The sequence below is a fragment of the Phodopus roborovskii genome, unplaced genomic scaffold (genome assembly GCF_943737965.1).
Source record: "Phodopus roborovskii unplaced genomic scaffold, PHOROB, whole genome shotgun sequence".
NCBI classification, from domain to species: Eukaryota; Metazoa; Chordata; class Mammalia; order Rodentia; family Cricetidae; genus Phodopus; species Phodopus roborovskii.
Genome location: NW_026125184.1, coordinates 27,715 through 49,380, shown reverse-complemented (window position 1 = coordinate 49,380; position 21,666 = coordinate 27,715). Strand labels below are relative to the sequence as shown.

At 43.3% G+C, this 21,666-nt stretch overlaps 1 protein-coding gene across 1 annotated transcript in view; it reads right to left on the bottom strand.

The window, feature by feature from the left end:
• LOC127226642 (solute carrier family 12 member 8-like) overlaps positions 1-21,666 on the bottom strand; it is a 58,579-nt gene that overhangs the window by 17,640 nt on the left and 19,273 nt on the right. Inside the window, 4 exon segments of the mRNA XM_051190706.1 lie at positions 19,751-20,082; positions 20,084-20,166; positions 20,168-20,218; positions 20,220-20,372. Coding sequence (XP_051046663.1) covers positions 19,751-20,082; positions 20,084-20,166; positions 20,168-20,218; positions 20,220-20,372 — 619 coding nt within the window.

The window sequence follows — 21,666 nt, the reverse complement described above, 5'->3', positions numbered from 1 at the left end:
TGAAGACCAAGTCAATGATATGATTTCTGCAAACGGCTAGTATTCGTGCTGACTTCTCTTTCTTACACTTCTACCTCTAGCTCATCTGTAAGTCCAGTTGACTGTGACTATGACCATTCCTTGCCACCTCTGTGGCTGCCTTCCCTGATCTAAGACACTTGTGTTTTCATCTGCTGACCACAGTGGGTCCTGTGCCAGATATCACAGCTACCTATTGCTAAGGGTTTCTTGCAGTTACATGGCCATATGACCAAGATCTCACCAATAGAGGGTAACCCTGGAGAGTGTCACTTCTGAGCCAAGGCCTTTGCCTCTTTTGTTTCTCCTCTGCCTGAGATCTGAATGTGTAACTCAGCCATGACATCAGCATGGCAAGGTCCTTGGGTCTGTGTGTCTTCAGCTCTTCAAAGGACCTTGGTTCCCTGAAGCAGTGCATTGAAGAGAACCAACCTCTCCCAGACCTGGAACACCCTTCTTAGATTGTTAATGCAAGTGAGAAACAACCTTCTGTCGTGTGCAAACCACTGTGCTTTTATTTCATTAGAACAGTTTAGCCTGTTTGCCTCCCAACAAGATCTTTTCTGATAAATGCATGTGACACACCACATCTTCCTGCCAGGGATGGTTAGTGTTTGTTACCAACTTGACAGAATCTAGAATCTCTTTAAGTGCAAAGGCCCACCCTAAAAGTGGACGGCACTCTTCTTTGAACTTGAATATTAGACTACAGGAAAATGCAAAACTAATTGAGAACTGATATCATCACTCTCTGTTGCTTGACTGTGGGTTGAGGTGACGAGCTGCCTCCTCAAGCTCCTGCCACCACCGTGGACTCCACCCTTGAACCGTAAGCCAGAATAAGCCCCTTTCCCCATAAGTTGTTCTTGTAAGGTGTCTTTGTCTCTGCAAGATGTAAAGTAACTGATAAGCCACCCCAGTCTACATCCCAGGATGCAGACTGTGTTTTAAACTCTTTATCATATTTACCACTTACATTCCAATGTATGTTTGCTAATCGCACCTCTTCCCTCACAAGAAAGAAAGATCCATGACACCAAAACCTTCCTGTATCTGTTCAGCATGTTCTTCCAACACTTAAAACAAACCATGGAATGGGGATGTTCCATACATGTGGTTGTACAAATAAGCCATTCACCCCCAAAGACATCATCTTCATGCTCTCAGATCCCATTTGATTTCATTGTGTGCTTATAAGTACTATACTTGAGTTCTACACATCCAAATTTGAATGACAAATAGCCTGTTTTAAAATCTTGCAAGCCGCATGGGGACAGGAGGACTTCCGGATGCATTCTTGGAAGCAGGAACCTGCTGGTGTTCACCAGTCTATGTTGTGAGTTATTTCTCCCTGAATAAACATCTGTTCGGCCTAATTGTCTATCCTGATCCTTATTAAACTGCAATATTTGTGCATAAGAAGTACATTTATACAATACAGTACTACTCAGCAGGGGGGAAAAAACAATGAATTCTTGAAATTTACAGGCAAATGGATAGAACTAGAAGACACCATCCTAAGTGAGGTAACCCAGGCACAAAAAGACAAACATGGTATGTACTCACTCATATATGGATATTAGACATAGAGCAAAGGTTTACCAAATTACACTCCACATCTCCAGAAAAGCTAGTAAACAAGGAGGACCATAAGAGAGACATACACTGTCCCCCGGTGAAGGGGAAAGGGACAAGAGCTCCTGGACAAATTGGGAGCATGGGGGAGAGGGGAGGGAGGGAGGAGAAAGAGGAGGGGAGAAGAAAGGGAAAACATGAGGGATCAGGAAGATTGAGTGGGGAGATGAACAGAGGAGAGCAAGAAAAGAGACATATCAATAGAAGGAGCTGTTATAGGTTTAAAGAGAAATGTGGCATTAGAAAATTGTACAGAGATCCACAGGATGACCCCAACTAGGAATCTAAGCAATAGTGGAGAGGCTACCTTAAATGCTCTTCCCCTATAATGAGAATGATGATTACCTTAAATGCCATCCTAGAGCCTTCATCCAGTAATTGATGGAAGCAGAAGCAGAGATTTACAGCTAAACACTGAGCCAAACTCCTGGAAATCAGTTTCAGAGAGGGAGGAGAGATGAACAAAGGGGTCAAGACCATGCTAGAAAAACCCACAGAAACAGCTGACCTGAGCAAGCAGGAACTCATGGACCCCAGTCTGACAGCTGGGGAACCAAACATAGGACCAAACCAGACTCCATGAACGTGGGTATTAGCAAGGAGAACTGGGCAGTCTATGGGGCCTCTGGCAGTGGAACCAGGATGTATCCCTAGTGCATGAACAGACTTTGGGAGCCTATTCCCCATGGAGGGATACTCTCTTAGCCTATATACATGGGGGAGGGCCTAGGCCCTACCCCAAATAACTTGGCAGATTCAGATGATCTCTCATGGAAGGCCTCACTGTCCTGGGGAGTGGATGGGAGATGGGATGGGGGTGTCAGTGGGGGGCATGGGAGGATGGGAAGGAGAGGAAACTGGGATTGATATGTAATAAAATAAGATGATTTTTAATAAAATATAAAAAAATAGAAAAAAAAGGTACTCAATAAGTCTCCTAATTGTGGATTAAACAAACTTTGTTAAGAGTTATCATTGCTTTGAATGGATGGCTTTCTTGCTTTTTCTTTTCGAGATAGATTCTAGCTATGAAAGCCAGGTTGGCCTGGACCTCCGAATCCTCTTGCCTCAGCCTCCTGCAGGGGTTCAGGTATGAGTAATCAGGCCTGGCTCCATTACTTTTTTATTTTTTTTAAAGAAGGACTCTGGTTATAAGTGCTATGACTTAAGATGTGTAATTTTAACATGTCATTGCATGAGTCATTCTTTTCAATCACAGGCTTAATGAAATACAGTGGCCTTTTCAGTTCAGAAGAAACAATATTGGCCAAGAATGCAAATGTCTGCCTCTCTGAGATGTGTCAGATGCTAAGTGCTGTCTTTCCCAATACTTGATCTTGTAGAACCTCAATTACATAATTAGTCCCTGACTCCAGAAGTGATGATATACATCCAATGGAAACTGGGCTTATTTGGGGGAGTTTCGGTCTTTGGTTCAGCATGAATCTCTCTTGTCCTACAGTGAACTGGAGCTTTCATCCAATCCCATGATCATGAAGGGAAACAACAGACAGTTAAAAGGCCTGGGCTCAGTCAGTATTCAGTAGTTTGGGTGTGTTCCAAGCATTTTCCACCTACCATATCTTTAAGTTACTAAGGGTTTATCAGGACACACCTCTACAGCTAGCCAAAAGAAGCAACAGTATTGTTCCTAAAGGAAGTCTGTGTGGGTGCGTATGTGTGTGGGTGCGGATATGTGTGGATGTGGATGTGTGTGGGTGTGTATGTATGTGGGTGTGTATGTGTGTGGATGTGTATGTATGGGGGTGTGTATGTATGTGTGTGTGTATGTGTGGATGTGTATGTATGTGGGTGTGTATGTGTGTGGATGTATATGTATGGGGGTGTGTATGTGTGTGGATGTGTATTATGGGGGTGTGTTATGTATGGGGGTGTGGATGTGTGTGGATTTATATTATGGGGGTGTGTATGTATGTGGGTGTGTATGTGTGTGGATGTGTATGTATGGGGGTGTGTATGTATGGGGGTGTGTATGTGTGTGTGTGTGTGGATGTGTGTGTATGTGTGTGTGTGTGTGTATGTATGTGGGTGTGTATGTGGATGTATATGTGTGTGGATGTGTATGTATGGGGGTGTGGATGTGTGTGGATGTGTATTATGGGGGTGTGTATGTGTGTGGGTGTGTATGTGTGTGTGTGTGTATGTGTGTGTGGGGGTGTATATGTGTGTGGGTGTGTATGTGTTTAGGTATGTATGCATGTGGGGTATGTGAGGTGGGAGGGGTCCAAGAACATGAGGAGGAGAAGGAGGGGGTTTATTTCCTTGGTAAGTAGACAGTCTTGCTTTGATTTTGTTAGAGATAAAAATCTCACATAGCACAGGCTGACTTCAAAGTCACTGATTAACCATGACTGGCCTTCAGCTTATGAGCTTCCTGTCTCTCCCTCCCAAGAGCTGGAATAGAGGTGTGCATCACACTGTCCCTGTATTCATCAGCCATAGAAGGGACAATTCACAGCAGACTTCTCAATGACTGTGCACAAGTGTAACAAAACAAGCAGTCACTCATAACTCTAAATGACCAGGTCCATTTATAAACTGACTACAGACTTGACTGTAAGAAGCAAATCTTACAAACACTTGAGGGGGGAGAGGATAATTGCTCTTGTCAGAAATTCTAGGGAGTAATAACCAGGAAGGCAGCTGTACTGTGCTGAGCTTACAGTTGGAAAGCAACAAGTAAGCAAAGTGGAGTACCATACATGTTAATAGTCGCAAAGCCATAAACAATACATAGTACTGACAAAATCTAGTGGTATGCCTATGGAAGCCATGCACATACAAATATTTTAAGCAGATGGGAACCCAACTGTGTCCATTTTTCAGCAAGAATTTAAGTAATTTATAGAAATGACTTAAAATCTCTACTAAACCATCTCTGAAAATTGACTCCTTTCCCACTCTCTCTCCTCCTTTTTGTGATTATGGGGACCAAATCCAGGGCCTGTGTGTGATGAGCAAGCACTCTACAACTAAGATAAACCACCACTCCCTCTCTGTCTCTTTATCAGAATACATAAACACAGGATCCTAAGCAGCATATAGAAACCAAAGATTTAAGCTGTTATGGTCTGCACAGAATTGTATATAAGATCTGCCTGGTATTTTTGTTATATTGATATTACAGTCTGCTCAGCTACTTTGCAAATGCTGAACATTTATTTCTAATTTGTCATCGATACAAACAATGTTGTCCTAACAATTGTGAACACAATTTTTTGGTTTGCTGATTGGGTTGGGTTGTTTCCCTGATACACACTTCCCCAGATTTTTCCAAACCAGGTCAATTATAGAATTTTCCAATTCTTGTTACATCTTCAAAGACCACTTTCCATGATCAGAGAACCTGAGGGACTTTTGGCTATGACAATATGAAGAGACCAGTGAGTCTTCCTCCTCTAAAATCAGTGTAAAATACAAAAAACAAAACAAAAAAACCAACTACCCCAGAGCACCAGGCCCTTACCAAATGAGGAAGACGATTGAAAAGCATTCATTTGTCAAAACCCATTGGGGTGTAGGGCTCTGTCGTATAGCAGAGTATAGTCTCATGTACTCAGGAGACCAAGGCAGGAGGATTGCAAGTTCAAAGCCAGTATGAGCAATTTAGTGAGCCCCTGTCTCAAAACAAAAAGCAAAAACAACGCTGAGGCTGTTATTCAGTGGTAGAGTGTTTGCCTGGGATATCCAGGGTCCTGTGTTCTATCCCAAGTACCAAAGGAAACCAAAAACCAAACCAAAAATTTGCTGGGTATGATCAAGACATACTGTGCATTTAAAGACAAAAAAAACAATTGCTGTAGCTTAGGGTGTTGACAGTGGCTCTGTGGCCTTCCTGCCAGCTGCAAGCTTCCACAAGGAACAAAGAACTTGGATCAGGGAGAAGAGCTAGCTGTTTAAGCTAAATATGATGAGCAATGGAAAAACAAATGGGGCATTCTGTCACTCCTTCATTTTGCTAATGCGAGGATGTAGACTCAGTCAGGCTGAACAATAGCCTAGAAACTCAATGGGAGAGCCGGGAAAGGAATGAAATGTCACTGCCGGGCCAGGTAACTCCCATGTTCCCATCAATGACTGGGAAGCCCTGATGTCCAGGAAAATGTAAAAGCCAAAGGAGACTGTCCCAAACTAATTGTGATTCCCAGCCCCTGCACAAGTCCATCTGCAGGTGGCAGAAGTCTACGGACTTTGTAGACACAGAAGCCACCTTCCGGGAGAGGGGAGCAGGCTTCAAAAGTCAAAAATTAAAACTATAACATAAAGCCAACTAAAGACATCAGCAGCAGCAGGGCTGGAGAGATGGCACAGTAGTTAAGAGCACTGGCTGCTCTTCCAGAGGTCCCCGGTTCAAATCCCAGCACTCACATGGCAGCTCACAACTGTCTGTAACTGCAATCCCAGGGGATCTGACAACCCTCACACAGACACGCATGCAGACAAAACACCAATACACATTAAAAAAAGAAAAAAGAAAAAGACACTAGCAGCAGCCACATACAGCCTCAGTGACCTGAGGGACAATGACAGGGACCAAAGACATGCAAGGCAAGTTCCACGAAGACAAGAGAAACCCAGTGCTGGAGAAAACACTTGAAATAATGGTCAACAGGTTCTTGAATTTGATGAGAAAACAAAACCTTAAAATCAATGGGTCCAAGAAAAATGAAATAACTGATGTGGTTAACGGGCATGCACCTTGTCTTTAAATTGTTTGACACTAATAGATATGTCCTGGTTTGTTTGAGACAGTGTCTCACTGTGCATGCCAAGCTAGCCTGGAGCTCACTAAGTAGCCCAGGCTGGCTTCACATTCCTAGTAATCTTCCTGCATTTTCCTGCATGCTGAGATTACAGGTGTAGTGGGATGACAGGCATGGGCAAGCACACACAGCTGCAGTGACATCTAAAAAGTTATTTAGGTTGTATTCATTTAATCAGCACCACACATACTAGCTCGTAACAGGTACCTCAGCAAGTAGCATGCACTTTTGTATTGTGCATTTTTAAATGTATGTGTATGTGTGCATGCATTTGTGTGTACCACAAGCATGCAGGTGCCTGCAGAGGCACCAGAGTCCTCAAAACTGGAGTTACAGGTGGTTCTGAGCTGCCATGTAGGTGCTGGGAATAGAACCTGGGTCCTCTGGAAGAGCAATCAGTTCTCTAAGCCACTGAGCTTTGTTGTGTGCTTTTGAAGTCAGGCAAGCCTTTGCTCATACCCTGAAGTGCCCAGCTTCTCCAAGCTTCAGTTTTATCATCCATTGGGATGAAACAATTCATATTAAAGGCTTCTTGCTGTGAAGTCTCAGAGGACACACCCAACAAGATTGCTAATTTTAGGTACTGGCAATATATACCTAAGAATAAAACTCTGAGTCGGGCAGTGGTAGTGCGCACCTTTAGTTCCAGGACTTGGGAGGCAGAAGCAGATGGATCTGAGTTCAAGGACAGCCTGGTCTATAGAGTGAGTTCCAAGACAGCCAGGGCTACACAGAGAAACCCTGTCTCAATAAAAGAAAATAAAAGAATAAAACTCCGTTGAATGGACATGAATGAATCTGGGCACCAAACTTGCCCAATGTAAACTGTGTGTTCGTGTCTCCTGACCTGAGAAGACTGGGGCCTGACCTTCCTGTTTTTAAAGATAATACACTCTAGGTTTGCTTTTATCAGTTGTGTTTGGCAGGATAATTGTTCCCTTCTGTGACACTGTGTTGTACAAATGTTTTTTATTTCTAGTTAATCAGCTTCTTTTTTTCTTTGATGATGAAAGTCAGAAGTATCTCTCTTGCCCAGCTGGTATAAATAAGGACTCTGTGTATGTAAGGTATAAAATATACTCCCAAGTTATCTTTGACTCATGCTGTCAAGAATATTTGACTCTGATTCATTCTTACCATTTGATGGCATTTGGCTTATTAAAGACTGCATTTGTCTAACAGTTTAACTCTTCTTGCCTAGTTTACTGACCAGGGTTTCAATTGTTCAACTGCTCATCCATTTAACTAAACCTGACCAAATGTTTGCTTCATCCCCTGGACCGAGAGGGAACACAGTGATGGATACAAATGTAAAAAGGCCCAATGTGCAATCCAGGGGTGTAGCAAGGTCATGGTGGAGAAAGAAAATGAATGTTTGTTTTCCTTAAGACAAGCAGATGAATGGGGAACAATATGACTGGGAACAAACCTGATATAAATGTCTAACATAATGTGATAAGGACTTAGGCGTCTCCTAGAAATCAAGCATTCTCGCTTGCAGTGGAAAAATTCTCCAAGTCCTCAAAAGAGGTGAACGTCTTTAAAAGCCAGATGGATTTTAAACGTCAGAGTTTTCCAAATAGAGAAAGGAGGGGGAGGTGAAAGTCTGAGGGACAGCACAGGCTAGGAAAGGCAGGATGGAGTGCAATGAGAATGGGATGGATTTAGGGCCCTAGCGTGGGCTCAGCTGCTCCATCCTTGGGTGGGCTGTGCCTATGACACAAAGCTGGACTTCTGACCGAAGGCCTGGGACTCCACAGAGGCTTCTAAGAAATAGGGAAAAGTCATTCCATGGGCAGTTCAAGGAGGAGGAGGAGGGGCAGAGTCTGGAGGTGGGACACTACTTTGGGGACTTGGCAAAAGTCCAAGAATGAGATGAGGAGTGGCTGCGCCAAGGAAAAGGTAGCAGGGAGGGAGACAGAGGGAACAGTCAACCAAGGCCGTGGCATTGCGAAGCCTGGACAGCTGGGGTAGTGCCCATTAAAAATCACAGGCTGGCCCAGTGAGATGGCTCAGCAGGAAAGGGCATCTGCTGCCAAGCCTGATGACCTGAGTTCAATCCCTCCTGCAGATTGTCCTTTGACCTCTGCACCTGCATGTGCCAAATGAGCACACACACATAAACAGAGAGATAAGAGATAAATACAAATTTGTTTAAACTCACAGACTGACCATGTCTGTCTGGAAAACCCAAACAGAGACACAAAGGTACGGAAACAAGTGTAAACCCCAAACAGAGGGCGGAGTGTGGAGACAGAAGTCGTTGAAGGTGAAGGCACAGTGACAGTAGCCTATGTGCAGCAGAAGAGGTGAACTCTGGGCCCCACAGATGGCTGGCAAGAGACGCCATTCCCCCAGGAGGACCTCAGAAGACCTCAGGCCAGCTGGCTGATGATAGACCGCCTCCACCTCCACCATGGACTAAGACCCTCCTCTGCCCAGCAAGCTGAGGACCAACCTCTGCTTTTGCAATTCCCATCCTCTGAAAAAAATCCAGCCATTGTGTATGTGCTTGACACAGAGGAACCACAAAGAGGGGAGATCTGAAGGTCTGGGTTTGCCAAATCCCTTGTCTCAGTAGACTTCCAGAATGCAAGCGGCCATCTGTGTCTCCCACCCCCTCCATCCCCAGATTATACCCAAAAGGAATAAAAGAGGCTTAGAGAAAGCCTTTGGCTGTTCACATTGGAGCCAATGAAGAGGCCAGCTTGTTCCCAGCCATTCTGCAGTAAGGTTCCCGAAGCTCCCAAATGGCTCTTAGGACAGTTGTCTGTCCCCACTGTGTCTTGTTTCAGGATGCCCATAGATACCAAAATTCACATCCCGCATATGAAATGCAGTGTTTTCATAGAACCTGCACATTCTCTAACATGGTAAGTTATGTCTACATTACTTACAGTGCCTAATGCAATGAATGCTGCATAACTAGTTATTAAACTGATTATTTTGTGAGTAAGGCTTAAAAAGAATAATAAAGTTTGATTACTAAATACAAGGCAGGACAGTGGCAACTTAACTTTTTTTCCCCAAATACTTTTCTTTTGTATTTGAGTAAATCTACAGATGTAGACCATGGATATAGAAGGCCAAGCATATGTTAGTTGTAACCATGAAAAGAAAAACAGGTGATCTAGTAAAATCTTGGTAATACACCTGGGAACTCTAGAACAAGCAGAAGAAATGACAACCAAAACAAGAAGACAGCAAGGAATAAGCAAACTTAGGACTGAAATCAATAAAACAGGAACAAACAAATGAAAAGGATCAATGAAAGAATCAAGGGTTCTTAGAGGAAATCAATAAGGTTGATAAGCCCTTATTCAAATTAACTAAAGGGCAGGGATAGAATATACAAATTAACAAAATCAGAAATGAAAAGGACATCCAGAGAATCATATGGCCATACTTTGAAAATCTGTGTTTCAAAAGAAAGTAAAAATAAAAATAAAATCTGTATTTCATCAAATTGGAAATCTAAAAGAAATGGGTAATTTTCTTGATATGTACCACTTACCAAAGTTAACTCAAGGTCAGATAAACAACTTAAACAGAGCTACAAGCCCCAGTGACATAGAAGCAGTCATTAAAAATCTCCTAACCAAAAAAGCCCAGGGCCAGATGGTTTTAGCACAGAATTCCACCAGACTTTCAAGGAAGAGTTAATGCCAATACTCTTCAAATTAGCCACAAGATAGAAACAAAAGGAACATTGTCCAATTCATTCTATGAGGATACAGTTACCCTGAAACAAAACCACATAAAGACACAACAAATAAAGAAAATTACTAATTTGCCATATGAACATAGATACAAAAATTCTCAATAAAATCCTTGCAAATCAAATCTACGAACACATCAAAAAGGCTTCTTCCCAGAGACGTGGGGACAGTTCAACATAACTAAATCAATAAATGTCATCCACCATATAAACAGACTGAAAGACAAAAACCACATGATCATCTTATTAGATTCAGAAAAGGCCTTTGACAAAATCAAACACTCCTCCATGATAAAAGTCCTGGAGAGACCAGAGGTACAAGAGACATAACTCAACATAATAAAGGCAATTTACAGTAGGTCCATAGCCAACATCAAATTCAAAGCATTTCCTCTAAAATCAGGTACAAGAAAAGGTTGTCCACTCTCTCCATATTTATTCAGCATGGTCCTTAAAGTCTTAACTAGAGCAATAAGATAATTGAAGGCTATCAAAGGGATACGAATTGAAAAGGAAGAAGTCAAAGTATCTTTAGTTGCAGATGGTATGATAGAATACATAATAGGCCCTACAAATTTCTACCAGAAAACTTCTACAGCTGATAAACACTTTCAGCAAGGTAGCAAGATACAAAATTAACACACAAAAATTTAGTAGCCTTCATATACACAAATGAGAGAGAAAGAAATCAGGAAAACAATGCCTTTTACAATAGCCTCTCTATTTCTGTGTGTCTCTGTCTGTCTGTCATATATATACTGACCGGGGCAACTCTAACCAGGCAAGTGAAAGGTAAGTGAAACATTTGTAAGCTAAACACTTACAGACATTGGAGAAACTGAGGAAGATATCAGAAGATGGAAAGATCCCCATGCTCATGGATCTACAGCAGGATTCATATAGTAACATTGCCGTCCTACCAAAAGCAATGTACAGATTCAAACCATCCCCTTCAAAATTCCAATACAAGTAGTCTCAGAAAATGGAAGGACAATTTTCAGCTTCTTATATAACTAACACACACACACACACACACACACACACACACAAACAAACAAAAACAGAACAACTAAAACAATCCTGAATAATCAGAGAACTGTTAGAAGTAACACCATTCCCAGTCTATAATGCTATAATAATTAAAGCAGCATGCTATTGACACAGAACAGACATGCTGATCGATGGAATTGAATTAAAGACCCTATAGACACCTGGTTTTTGACAAAGAAGCCAGAAATACTCATTGGGGGGGGGGGAGGCGCAAGGGGGAAAGAATAGCATTTACAACAAACGGTGCTGGTCAAACTGGATGGCTGCCAAGTAGAAGAATGCAAATTGATCTATATTTATCATCCTGCACAAAACTTTATCCAAATGGATAAAGGATCTCAATATAAGGCCTTAAGCATTTCTGAATCTGGTAGCAAAGAAAGTCTTAGCTCACTAGCATGGGAAAAGACTTTCTACATGGAACACCAATAGTGCAGACACTAGAACCTCATAAACCTAAAAATCTTCTGTCTGACAAAGGACACCATCATTCAGACAAAGCAGCAGGCTATAGAATGGGAAAAGATCTTTACCAATTATACTTCTAATAGAAAGTTAATGTCTAAAATATATAAAGGATTAAAAAAACCTAACAAAACAAAAACCTGTACATCAAGAAACAACCCACCAGGTTGTGGTGGTCCACACTTTTAATCCCAGCACCCCAGCAGCCAGGAGGCAGAGGCAGGTGGATCTCTGAGTTTGAGGTCAGCCTGGTCTATAGAGTGAGTTCCAGGACCACCAGGGTTAAACAGATAAGCCCTGTGTTGAAAAATGAAACAACAAAAACAAACAACCCACATTAAAATGGGGCATGGGGGACTGAGGGGATGGCTCAGAAGTTAAGAGCACTGGTTGCCCTTCCAGAGGTCCTGAGTTCAATTCCCAGAAACCACATGGTGGCTCACAACCATCTATAACAACAGTCACATGAGATCTGATGCTTTCTTCTATTGTGAAAATATACATACAGACAAAACACCCATACACATAAAGTACCTAAATAAACAAATCTTTCTTTTAAAATAGGGTACAGAACTAATAGAGAGTTCTCGAAAAAATGAAACACAATGATTAAGAAACACTCAAAGAAGTGTTTAACATTCTTACTCATCAGGGAAACACAAATCAAAACAACTTTGAGGTTTCATATTCCACCAGCAAGAATGGACAAGATCAATAAAATAAATGACAGCTCATGCTGTAGAGAATGTGGGGTATCTTAGTTAAGTTTCTTTCTTTTTCTTTCTTTATTTTTTTTCTTTTTGTTTTGTTTTTTGCTTTTTTTGAGACAGAGTTTCTCTGTAGCTTTGGAGCCTGTCCTGGAACTAGCTTTGTAGACCAGGCTGACCTCAAACTCACAAAGATCCACCTGCCTCTGCCTCCCAAGGGCTGGGATCAAAGGCTTAGTTAATGTTTCTATTGCTGTGAAGAGACACCATGACCACAGCAATGCTTACAAAGGAAAACATTTAATTGAGGTAGTAGCTTACAGTTTCAGAGGTTTTGGTCCATTATCATCATGGTGGGGAGCATGGTGGTGTGTAGGCAGACATGATGCTGGCTACATCTTGATCAGAAGGCAACAGGAAGTGGACTGGGTGTCACACTGAGCATGGCTTGAGGATAGAGGAGTCTTCAGAGCCCACCTCCACAGTGACACACTTCTTCCAACAAGACTATACCTCCACTCCTTCGGGGGCCATTTTCTTTCAAACCACAACATGGGGTAAGGGGAGCATTCATCCACTGTTGGTGGGAGTGCAAACTTGCACAGCTGCTGTGGAAATCAGTGTGGCAGTTCCTCAGGAAGCTGAGATCATATCTACCTCAAGATCCAGCTGTTCCACTCTTAGTTACCCCCAAGACTCAACTACAGAGACTCTTGCTCATCCATGTTCACTGCTGCTTTACTCATAATAGCTAGGAATTGGGAATAATCTAGGTGTCTATCAACAGACGAATAGATAAAGAAAATGTGCTACATTTATACAATGGAATATTATCCAGCTTCTAAAAATTGGAATAGAAAATAGAAAACAGCCATCCTGAGTGAGGTAACACAGACCCCAAAGACAAATATGGTATGTATTCTCTTATATGTTGAATGCTAGATTTTAAGCCTTTGATAGAATTGCTACTATCTACATAACAACCGAGGTTAAGTATAGAGTAAGGGAATAGGCAGGGTGAAATGAACCCTTAATATATGGGAAATAGAATATATAGTTATAGAGAGACCAGAACAGGAGGATTATTAATTGGAGAGAGGTAGCCAAAAAGGGAGTAAGGGAGGGAACATATGGAGAGGCAGTAACACTAAGGGCCATTTGAGGAAACCTGCTACAGTAGGAGCTCAGGCACACCCGGGCACACACACAGGGGTACACACACACACGGGTGCACACACACACACACACACGCTCTCACCACCAAGTAAAACATTCAGTGCTAGGAATTGGTCACACTTCATTAAGTCATTGGCCAAGGCTATTGCTGTTCTCCACAAACTGACCGTAAGGCCCTGTTGCTGAAGACAACACCTGTGTAACACATTAAATGCAGATAAGTCAAGCTGGTACCTAAGTGGAGCCTTAATCCCTACTGACTAGTGTTTATGGTCCTGGATAGCATTTTGCACACCACCAAAGGAGAAAGCTGAACAACAATCCCATTCCTAACCCTATGGTAACCTGTCTGCATATTATGATGGTTCAATAGTGGCACACAAGTCACAAAAGTAACCAACCATTACGTATTGATTTGATCTGACCCACTGCGTGAGACAGAACTTATTCCTGATAACACTTGGGGGTCCAAGAACTTGAGCCTAGGTAAGCCATGGACCTAGGGGGAAATCGAGTACTATTGTTTCACTAAAGGAACATGGCAATAAAATGACTCCTAATGACATTCTGCTATACCTATAGATCAGTGTCTTGCTCATCCATCATCAGAGAAGCTTCCTTCTTCAGGAGATGGGAACTAATGCAGAGACCCCACAACAGGACACTGAACAGAGAGTAAGAGGCCTTGGAACACTTAGTCTTCATCAAGCCTCTTTCTCTCCTTAGGACTCAGGGGACCATGCAAAAGAGGGAGGCAGAAAGATTGTAAGGTCCAGTGGGAATGGAAGACACCAAGAAAACCGTTCTCTTCAGACACAGAAGGATTGATGCACACATAAACTCACACAGACTGTGGCAACATGCACAGGGCCTACACAGGTCCAAGCCAGATGGGGTCACAGCACAGAGAAGGGAAACAGACATGAGCCTCCACCCTTAACCCAGAAGCTATCTCCAACTGATAACAGCTTGCAAAGGAAAGTTTCCTTTTCTTCAATAGAGCCATAGAGCTACACTGGATATACAAACCACATTTGGGGGGGGGCGGGCAGGACCTGCAATAGACGGATGACACAAAACAGACTCGGGGCATTTTTGTTTCTTAATGGTTTGTCTGAGCATTTTTCCTGGTTTGTTTGTTGCTTACCTATTATGGTTCCCAGTTTTTGCGGGGGGGTGTGTGTGTGTGTGTGTGTGTGTGTGTGTGTGTGTGTGTTTCTCATGCTTTTTCTTCACACCCCTTTCCCTTGTTTGTTTGCTTTGTTTTATTCTAGTTTGGTTTTTTTTATTGGCCATTTGTCCTCTAGAGAGAGAAAGGAAAATGTGTGGAGTTGGATGGGTGAGGAGGGGGAACACTTCGGAGGAGATAATGGACAGAAAACTGTGATAGGAATGTGATATATTTAAAAAAAAAAAACTATGTTTTGAAAATGTCTTTGCAATAAAAGAGAGAAGGATGGAAGGAGGGAGAGGAGGAAGGAGGGAGAGGGAGAAAAAGGAAGAGAGGGAGGGGAGAGGGAGGGAGGGGAGAGGATGGTTGGGGATACCAAAGGAAAAGAATCTAGACAAAATAGGAACAAATTCCAGAGCAGGAATATTTTTACAGGGAAAAGGAATGATATATGTCAAGGATACAATAGAACCAGTTATATCCATAAAACAAACAATGGAAAATATTCAAAGTAAGAAAAAATGAAGATAAAGACAAGTCAGGTTAACTGGAATGTTTGGAAATTTAAAAAAGACCAACGTAGCCCAGACTGGTGGTTTCCACCTCACCCCCTTCCTGGTGAAGAACTCAAAAGCCAAGCATCATTCTATAAGCAGCAATACACTGGGTGAAAAAGGCATCTGTTAGCCCGCCTCGCAGGCTGTATCAGCCACATCATGTGACTAAATACCAACATGGGAGGCAGAACAGGCTTTCGAGGAAGGCCTCATGTGACACAGTTTGGAGGCTTGTCTTTTGTGCCTCTTCCTTTCTTTTCTTGTACAGCCTGGATGTGATGTAAGGGCAAGGCTCCAGCAGCTCCACCTTGTATCACAAGACAATCTGCAAAGTGTGGGTGGCAAAGAAAAAGGAATCCAGCCACTCAGGGCTGTGGAGTTGCTGCATCCACCTCGGGCTCTTTTGTAGGAGGCTGGTTAAATCACTACTCTCTTGTGACTTTGTTACTGGTAATCAAGCCTCATTATGACTGACACAGCAAGCAACATTTAAAACCCAAGTCACCAGAAAAACTGGGAAAGAAATTTGTGACATGTTCCAGAAAAGAGAACACGATGACAAGAAACCAGGGCACTGATTAACAAGGTGGGGGGGGGGGATGGCAGAGCTGCGGAAAATTATCAAGGAAATCCATGAACAGCAGCAGCAGCAGGAGGCTTGGCTGGGCCAGAGTCTGTGTGTGCAGCACCCTGGGAAGTGAGCTGGCTCACGTGTCTTATGTAGTTTTAGCTCTGTCAAGAACAGAAAAAACAGTTTCCCAGCAAAAGAAAGTTGGAAAGTAAACTAAAGAAATAAACATAATATACTTGAAAATGCTGTGGAATAAAGAAAAATATATACAATATCAGCATGATGGATGATGGAGAGAGGAGGAAATCTCCAAAGAGATAAAGGTGTTGTTGGGTATACAACTCCAATCCCAGCACTGGGAAGCCCAGCTGAATTTAAAGCCAGCCTTGGATATATAATAATTGTAAAACCAATGTGGGTTATATAGTGAGACCCTGGGATCTCAAAGCACGGAAACATAACCTAAAAAGATAGAAAGGACTTGTCCTTAGGGAACCGGAGACATTGAGAAATTAGTGAGAGGATTCATCAGGTTTGTTTTAAATAAGGAGCTCCTCAGCCTCAGCCCTCTAAATCTGAAGTCAAGAGCACCCCTGCACATCCCCATTTCAGTCTCCAGGTTAAAGAACATGAGAATGTTCTTTATATTTCCTGAATAAAAAATCTGACTAAGAGGCTGTAGGAGGAAATGTCCTAAAACTTCAGAGATGGCAAACTGGGACTAGTCATTGTTCTTGCTTTTTATTGCTGTGAGAAACACTAGGACCAAAGGCAACTTGGGGAGGAAAGAATTTGTTTCATCTTACAGCTTACTGTTCATCTTGAAGGGAATCCAGAGCAGGAACTCGAGTCAGGAACCTGGGGGCAGGCACTGACGCAGAGGCCGTGGAGGAGAGTTGACCACTGGCTTCTTCCTGTAGCTTTCTCAGCCTGCTTTCTTAAACAACTCAGGGCCACCTGCCCAGGGGTGACACCACACCCAAATGAACTCTCCCACAACAATTATTAACTAATCTATAGGACAATCTGCTGGAGGCATTTTCTCCATTGAGGGCTCTTCCCAAGTGACTTAGCTTGTGTCCATTTAACAAAAACATTGTTGCTGCTGTTGTTTTGAGAAAAGGTTTTCCTGTGAAGCCCTGGCTGTCCTACAACTCATTCTGTGAGACCAGGTGGCCTCGAACTCCAGAGATCTGAGTCAATGTAAGACAAGGATGTAGGCTCAGCAGCATATGTTGCCCAACACTGAGCTCACTGAAAGAGAATGCCAGCTGTTGATTTATGGATGTGGTTTCAGTTTTATCAGAAGGGAATGACAATGGTAGTAGCTATCTAACTAAAACATGAATATACTTAATAACACTAACCTGTATGCTAAAAATGGCTCAGATAGTAATTATTATATATTGAGTGCATTTTAACTAAGATTTTTTTTTAATGCATCTCTGAAAACATCTGGGAAGGCTAGAGAGTGAGGTCAGGACTCGGGAGCCAGTCTCATTGACATTAAAGATGGTATGTATCTGGGGAATACTGCTGCTGTGCTCTGAATTCCCTTCATGATGAACAGTAAGCTGTGGGCACCTTCCAGCATTATTTCCAGAGAGTTCCCTGGTGTCTTTATTTCCTCAACTCTCCAGTTCCCAGTCTGAGGAGGGTTTTGAGATTGCCATGTCCTCTGTCTTATGCCTGAACTCTAGCTGCAGCTGATGCCATACAACTGTGTATTTGGCACCTGTGGTTTTGAGTGTGAAAGTCCTCCTGCCTACCCCCAAAATTCATAATGCTGGAAATTCTTCACACACACATCGCTAGCTCTGATGTGTGGAAAAGGGATTGTTTATAATCTACTGGGCATAGTAGCATACAACTTTTAATCCCAAGAGCCCAGGGATCAGAGACAGGGGATTTCTGTGAGTGTTAGGCCAGCCTGGTCTACAAGTTCTAAGCTAGCCTGGGCTACACAGTGAGACTCTGACTCATAAAACAAACAAACAAAAAAGGGGAGCAATACAAATATATTATCTAATCACAGAAAGGCTAACAGATGAAGAAACTTTTCAGCTGTGTCTTAAGTTCTTCAGTGGGAGTGTGGGGCTGGGGGTTGTGAAGAATAAAGGAGGACAGTATGAGAATATGGGAACCACTGTTTCTGACAGTGTGACTTTTAATGCCATTTGACTTATTAAACTATACACTTATGATTTTGATCAAAATAAAATAACGCTTTATGTTTTAATAACACTCCTACCACTCAAAGTGTTACACCAAGTTAGAAGAAGGAAAAGCTAGTTGGTAGGGGAACACAATGCTCTTTTTTAGATGTCTCTTTCTATGACCTCTGTCTCATCCTCTGCCCATGCCTATCTGTACAGAGATGGCATAACGCAAAGTATGTAGGCATCAAACACACACAGTCACCTGGAGATCACGTGATATCAAATTGTGCAAAGAGTCTGCTCAAACTTGTCTATGACTTCACTGGAAGTCTTCATTTGTGAATAGGAAGATGCTGGTATCTATTATACTACATGAAGTGATAGACATGTATGAGTCAGGTTCTGTTGCTGTAACAAACACAAGAGATGGTTGACTCAATCAATTATGATCTGAATAGGGAAGTGTCCTCCTAAAAGCCTTATCTGCTGAGGGCTTGGCCCAGCCAGGCAGAGCTACTGGCAGGGGGTGGGGGTGGGGTGGAGGGTGGGGGGTGACTGAATCAATTAATTCATTGATGAGTCTGTACTGAATAGGCCCTTAGGAAGTGGGGTCTGACTGGACAGTGTGTTACTAGGTTATATCCTGTCCCTGGTTCTCTTCTGTTCTCCTCTCTGTTTCCTGACTGCTGAGAGGTGAGCAGCCTTCTCCTGCTGTGCCTTTCTGCTGTGACACCTCATCCTTGCCACAGGCAATGGTGTCAACTGATATGGACAGAACCCTCTGAAATGGTGCCCAAATAAAATTTTCCCCGTTAAGCCGTTTTCTCGGGCATGTTGTCATCATGATAGAAAGTTAGTTAATTGACCAGCTTTTAAAGCAAAAAGGTTTGTTTTGGCCCAGGGTTTTGGAGGTGTCAGCTCATGACTAGCTGGCCCCACTGCTTTGGGCCTGTAGCAGAGTTATCCTACCATGTTGGGGACGTGTGATAGAATAAAACTTGCTTATATCATGGGCCAAAGAGCTAAGGAGAACAAAGAGAGCACCAGCGCCCCAGATGGCCTTGAGCAGCATACCACCGACGACCTGAAGACCTCCCATTAGGACCCTCCCCTTAAAGGCTCTAATAATACTATTGCACCATCCCGGGGACATGCATCTAACATGGACCTTTGGACAACATTCTGGATCAAAACTATAGCAAGATATACAGCACTAGGCTATGACAGGTCCTCAAAGGTGATGTTTTCTCTTTCCCTCGGGATGTCTCATGTTCTATAATTACTTTCTCTGTGACACTGTCCTTGTAGGTTTAAGAAATGCTAGACTCTTTTTTACTACCACCCCTCATCCCTGCTGCCTGTGTTAAGAGAGTCCTCTTCTGCCGACAAAACCCAGTGAGTCCTTGCATTCAGAAGGGTCCCCGGCAAAGGATAACTTAGTCTGATTCGCGGCGTTTAAGCTTCAGCTGAATTTTAACTAAAAGGAAAATGACACTCAGTTTCTAACTACGGCCCCTAGCTATTATACATGCAAATAGAAATTGTGTCTAAAATGAGCTAGTGTATAAATAACAGGGTAGAATTATAAATAATTTAACTGGCACCTAAATTCTAACATTTTGAAATAAATATTAAAATTGCCAAAAGTTACGGAAACTGGGGTATAATAACTGGGCTACGGGAAGCAAATAGTGGTCACCCCAAAATAGGAGTCCCCAGCACAATTCCAAAGCACTTACCTTCTCCATTCCCTCTAGGCTGGTTGCACGGATCTGGGACAAGTTGGTCATGTGATTCACTCCTAGAAGCCTGCTGGTTGTGATGGGACTCCTGCTCCTCCCAGGAGGCAGCAGGCAACCCGCCAGAGGCTCCTGCAGGAAAGGACAGAGACCCCAAGTCCAAGAGGAAGCTATCTCGCAGGGTTCGCTTGGCGGCTTTCTTGCTTTTCCCCTTCTGCCTCTTCGGGACCCAGTTTCCCTGTCTTGACCCAAGCTGACAACTGTCATGCCTCTCTGTGGGCTGGAGCAGCTGATCCATGTCCTTGGTGAACTCTAGCAGGGTACCCTCGGAGGCTCCCAGCAGGGGTGCCGGAGCCGTAGCTGGGAGCCCTGTCCTGGAGCAGGTGCTCAGAGCAGGGCAGAGCATCTGGACCTTCTCCTGGGCACCGCTTCAGGAGACTGGGGGAGACTGCAGGGAGTCATGGAGAGGGGCGAAGAAGGAATAGTCCACCGCGATGTAGGTCAGCATGAAGTTGATGGTGACAACTGGCGCCAGAACATTCACCTGACCCACAAGGACAAAGGCCATGGTCACCAAGCTGGTCAGGCAGATGGCTGCTACCGGTGTTTTATTTGGCCCTTTCTACAAGAACAACAACAAAAATACAGAATTATGAAATCTCAGATAGAAAGCTTCAGAAATGTTACAAGTAAATGACAAAATAAAAAAATTAAATGTAATGTCTCAGGAACCTCTCAGCACATTAAATTGGAAAAAGAGATATCCAACTCAAGGGGTGAATGGGAGACCTGAGCTAATGCATGCAGATGCAAACCCAGCACAGTCCTAAACACTAGAGGCACGGGCCACCTTACTATTGACGTGGTCCTGACCATACAACTTTGGAAGTCTTGGTGTTTCAACTCCCCCCAAATAGGAGGCCCCCATTTGATTAAAAAACACTGACCTCCCGCTCACCAGGCTGAGGGACAGCTCAGGGACTAGCTGTGCAAGTGCACCCAGAACATACAGCAGATTCTGCTAACATATGTGTGCATATGCTCATGCACACACACATGTGTCTGGCATTCATGGAGGAGGGCATGGATGTGGGAAGATGTTTTAACTGTCTTTCCTGGAAACTATCACAGTCACTTGTGGTTCAGGAGCCAAAGCTGCATTCATCTCTCGGTCCTTTGTTCTTCACCTGAGGAAATTCATTTGACCCAGCTGCCCTCCCCTCTGTGTGTGACTCTTCACCTGCCTTCTCTCCATTTGCCACCACCTCCACCAGCTGCTCCCTCTGTCTTCCTAACCCACTCCCCCAAGCCTCAGAGACTGCATCCAAAGTGGTCCCATGCCTTGTCCTCCAGACCACTCCCTTTTCTCCACCTAGACTCACTCACTAGGCTCTTTGCCCAGTTCATGGCTTTAGTCATCAACTTTATGTATGCAGCTCCCAGCTTTGAACTTACAGCCTAAAACATTCCCAGGACCCCCTCTGAAACCAGCCGAGGCTTCTAAGCTGTGAATCAGAGCCATACTGAACTAAGACTCCCTCCCCCAGAACAGTCCTTAAAAAGGAGAGAAGGGGAAAGGGGGACAGGGGGAGAGGAGGAGAGGAAGGAGGAAGCAAAAGTTTTTATAATGTTTGAGAACTAGTTTGAGGGAGCATTTATTAACAGATTCTAACAATAAAATGACTGCAAATAAACTAAGTCCTTAGAAACACATAACGAAGTTTCCGATAAAAAGGTATGGAAAATAGACAGTGAATCCCTACGACATAATTGGAAACAGACAGACAGGGAAGGTGCAGTGGCTCAGCAGGTAAAGATGCCTGTTTTCCAAATTCCCATGAGAATGGCAGATGTGAAAATACAGAGGATTCGATGCCTCAGCATCTCTACAGCAGCACTGATTAGTACAAGGACCC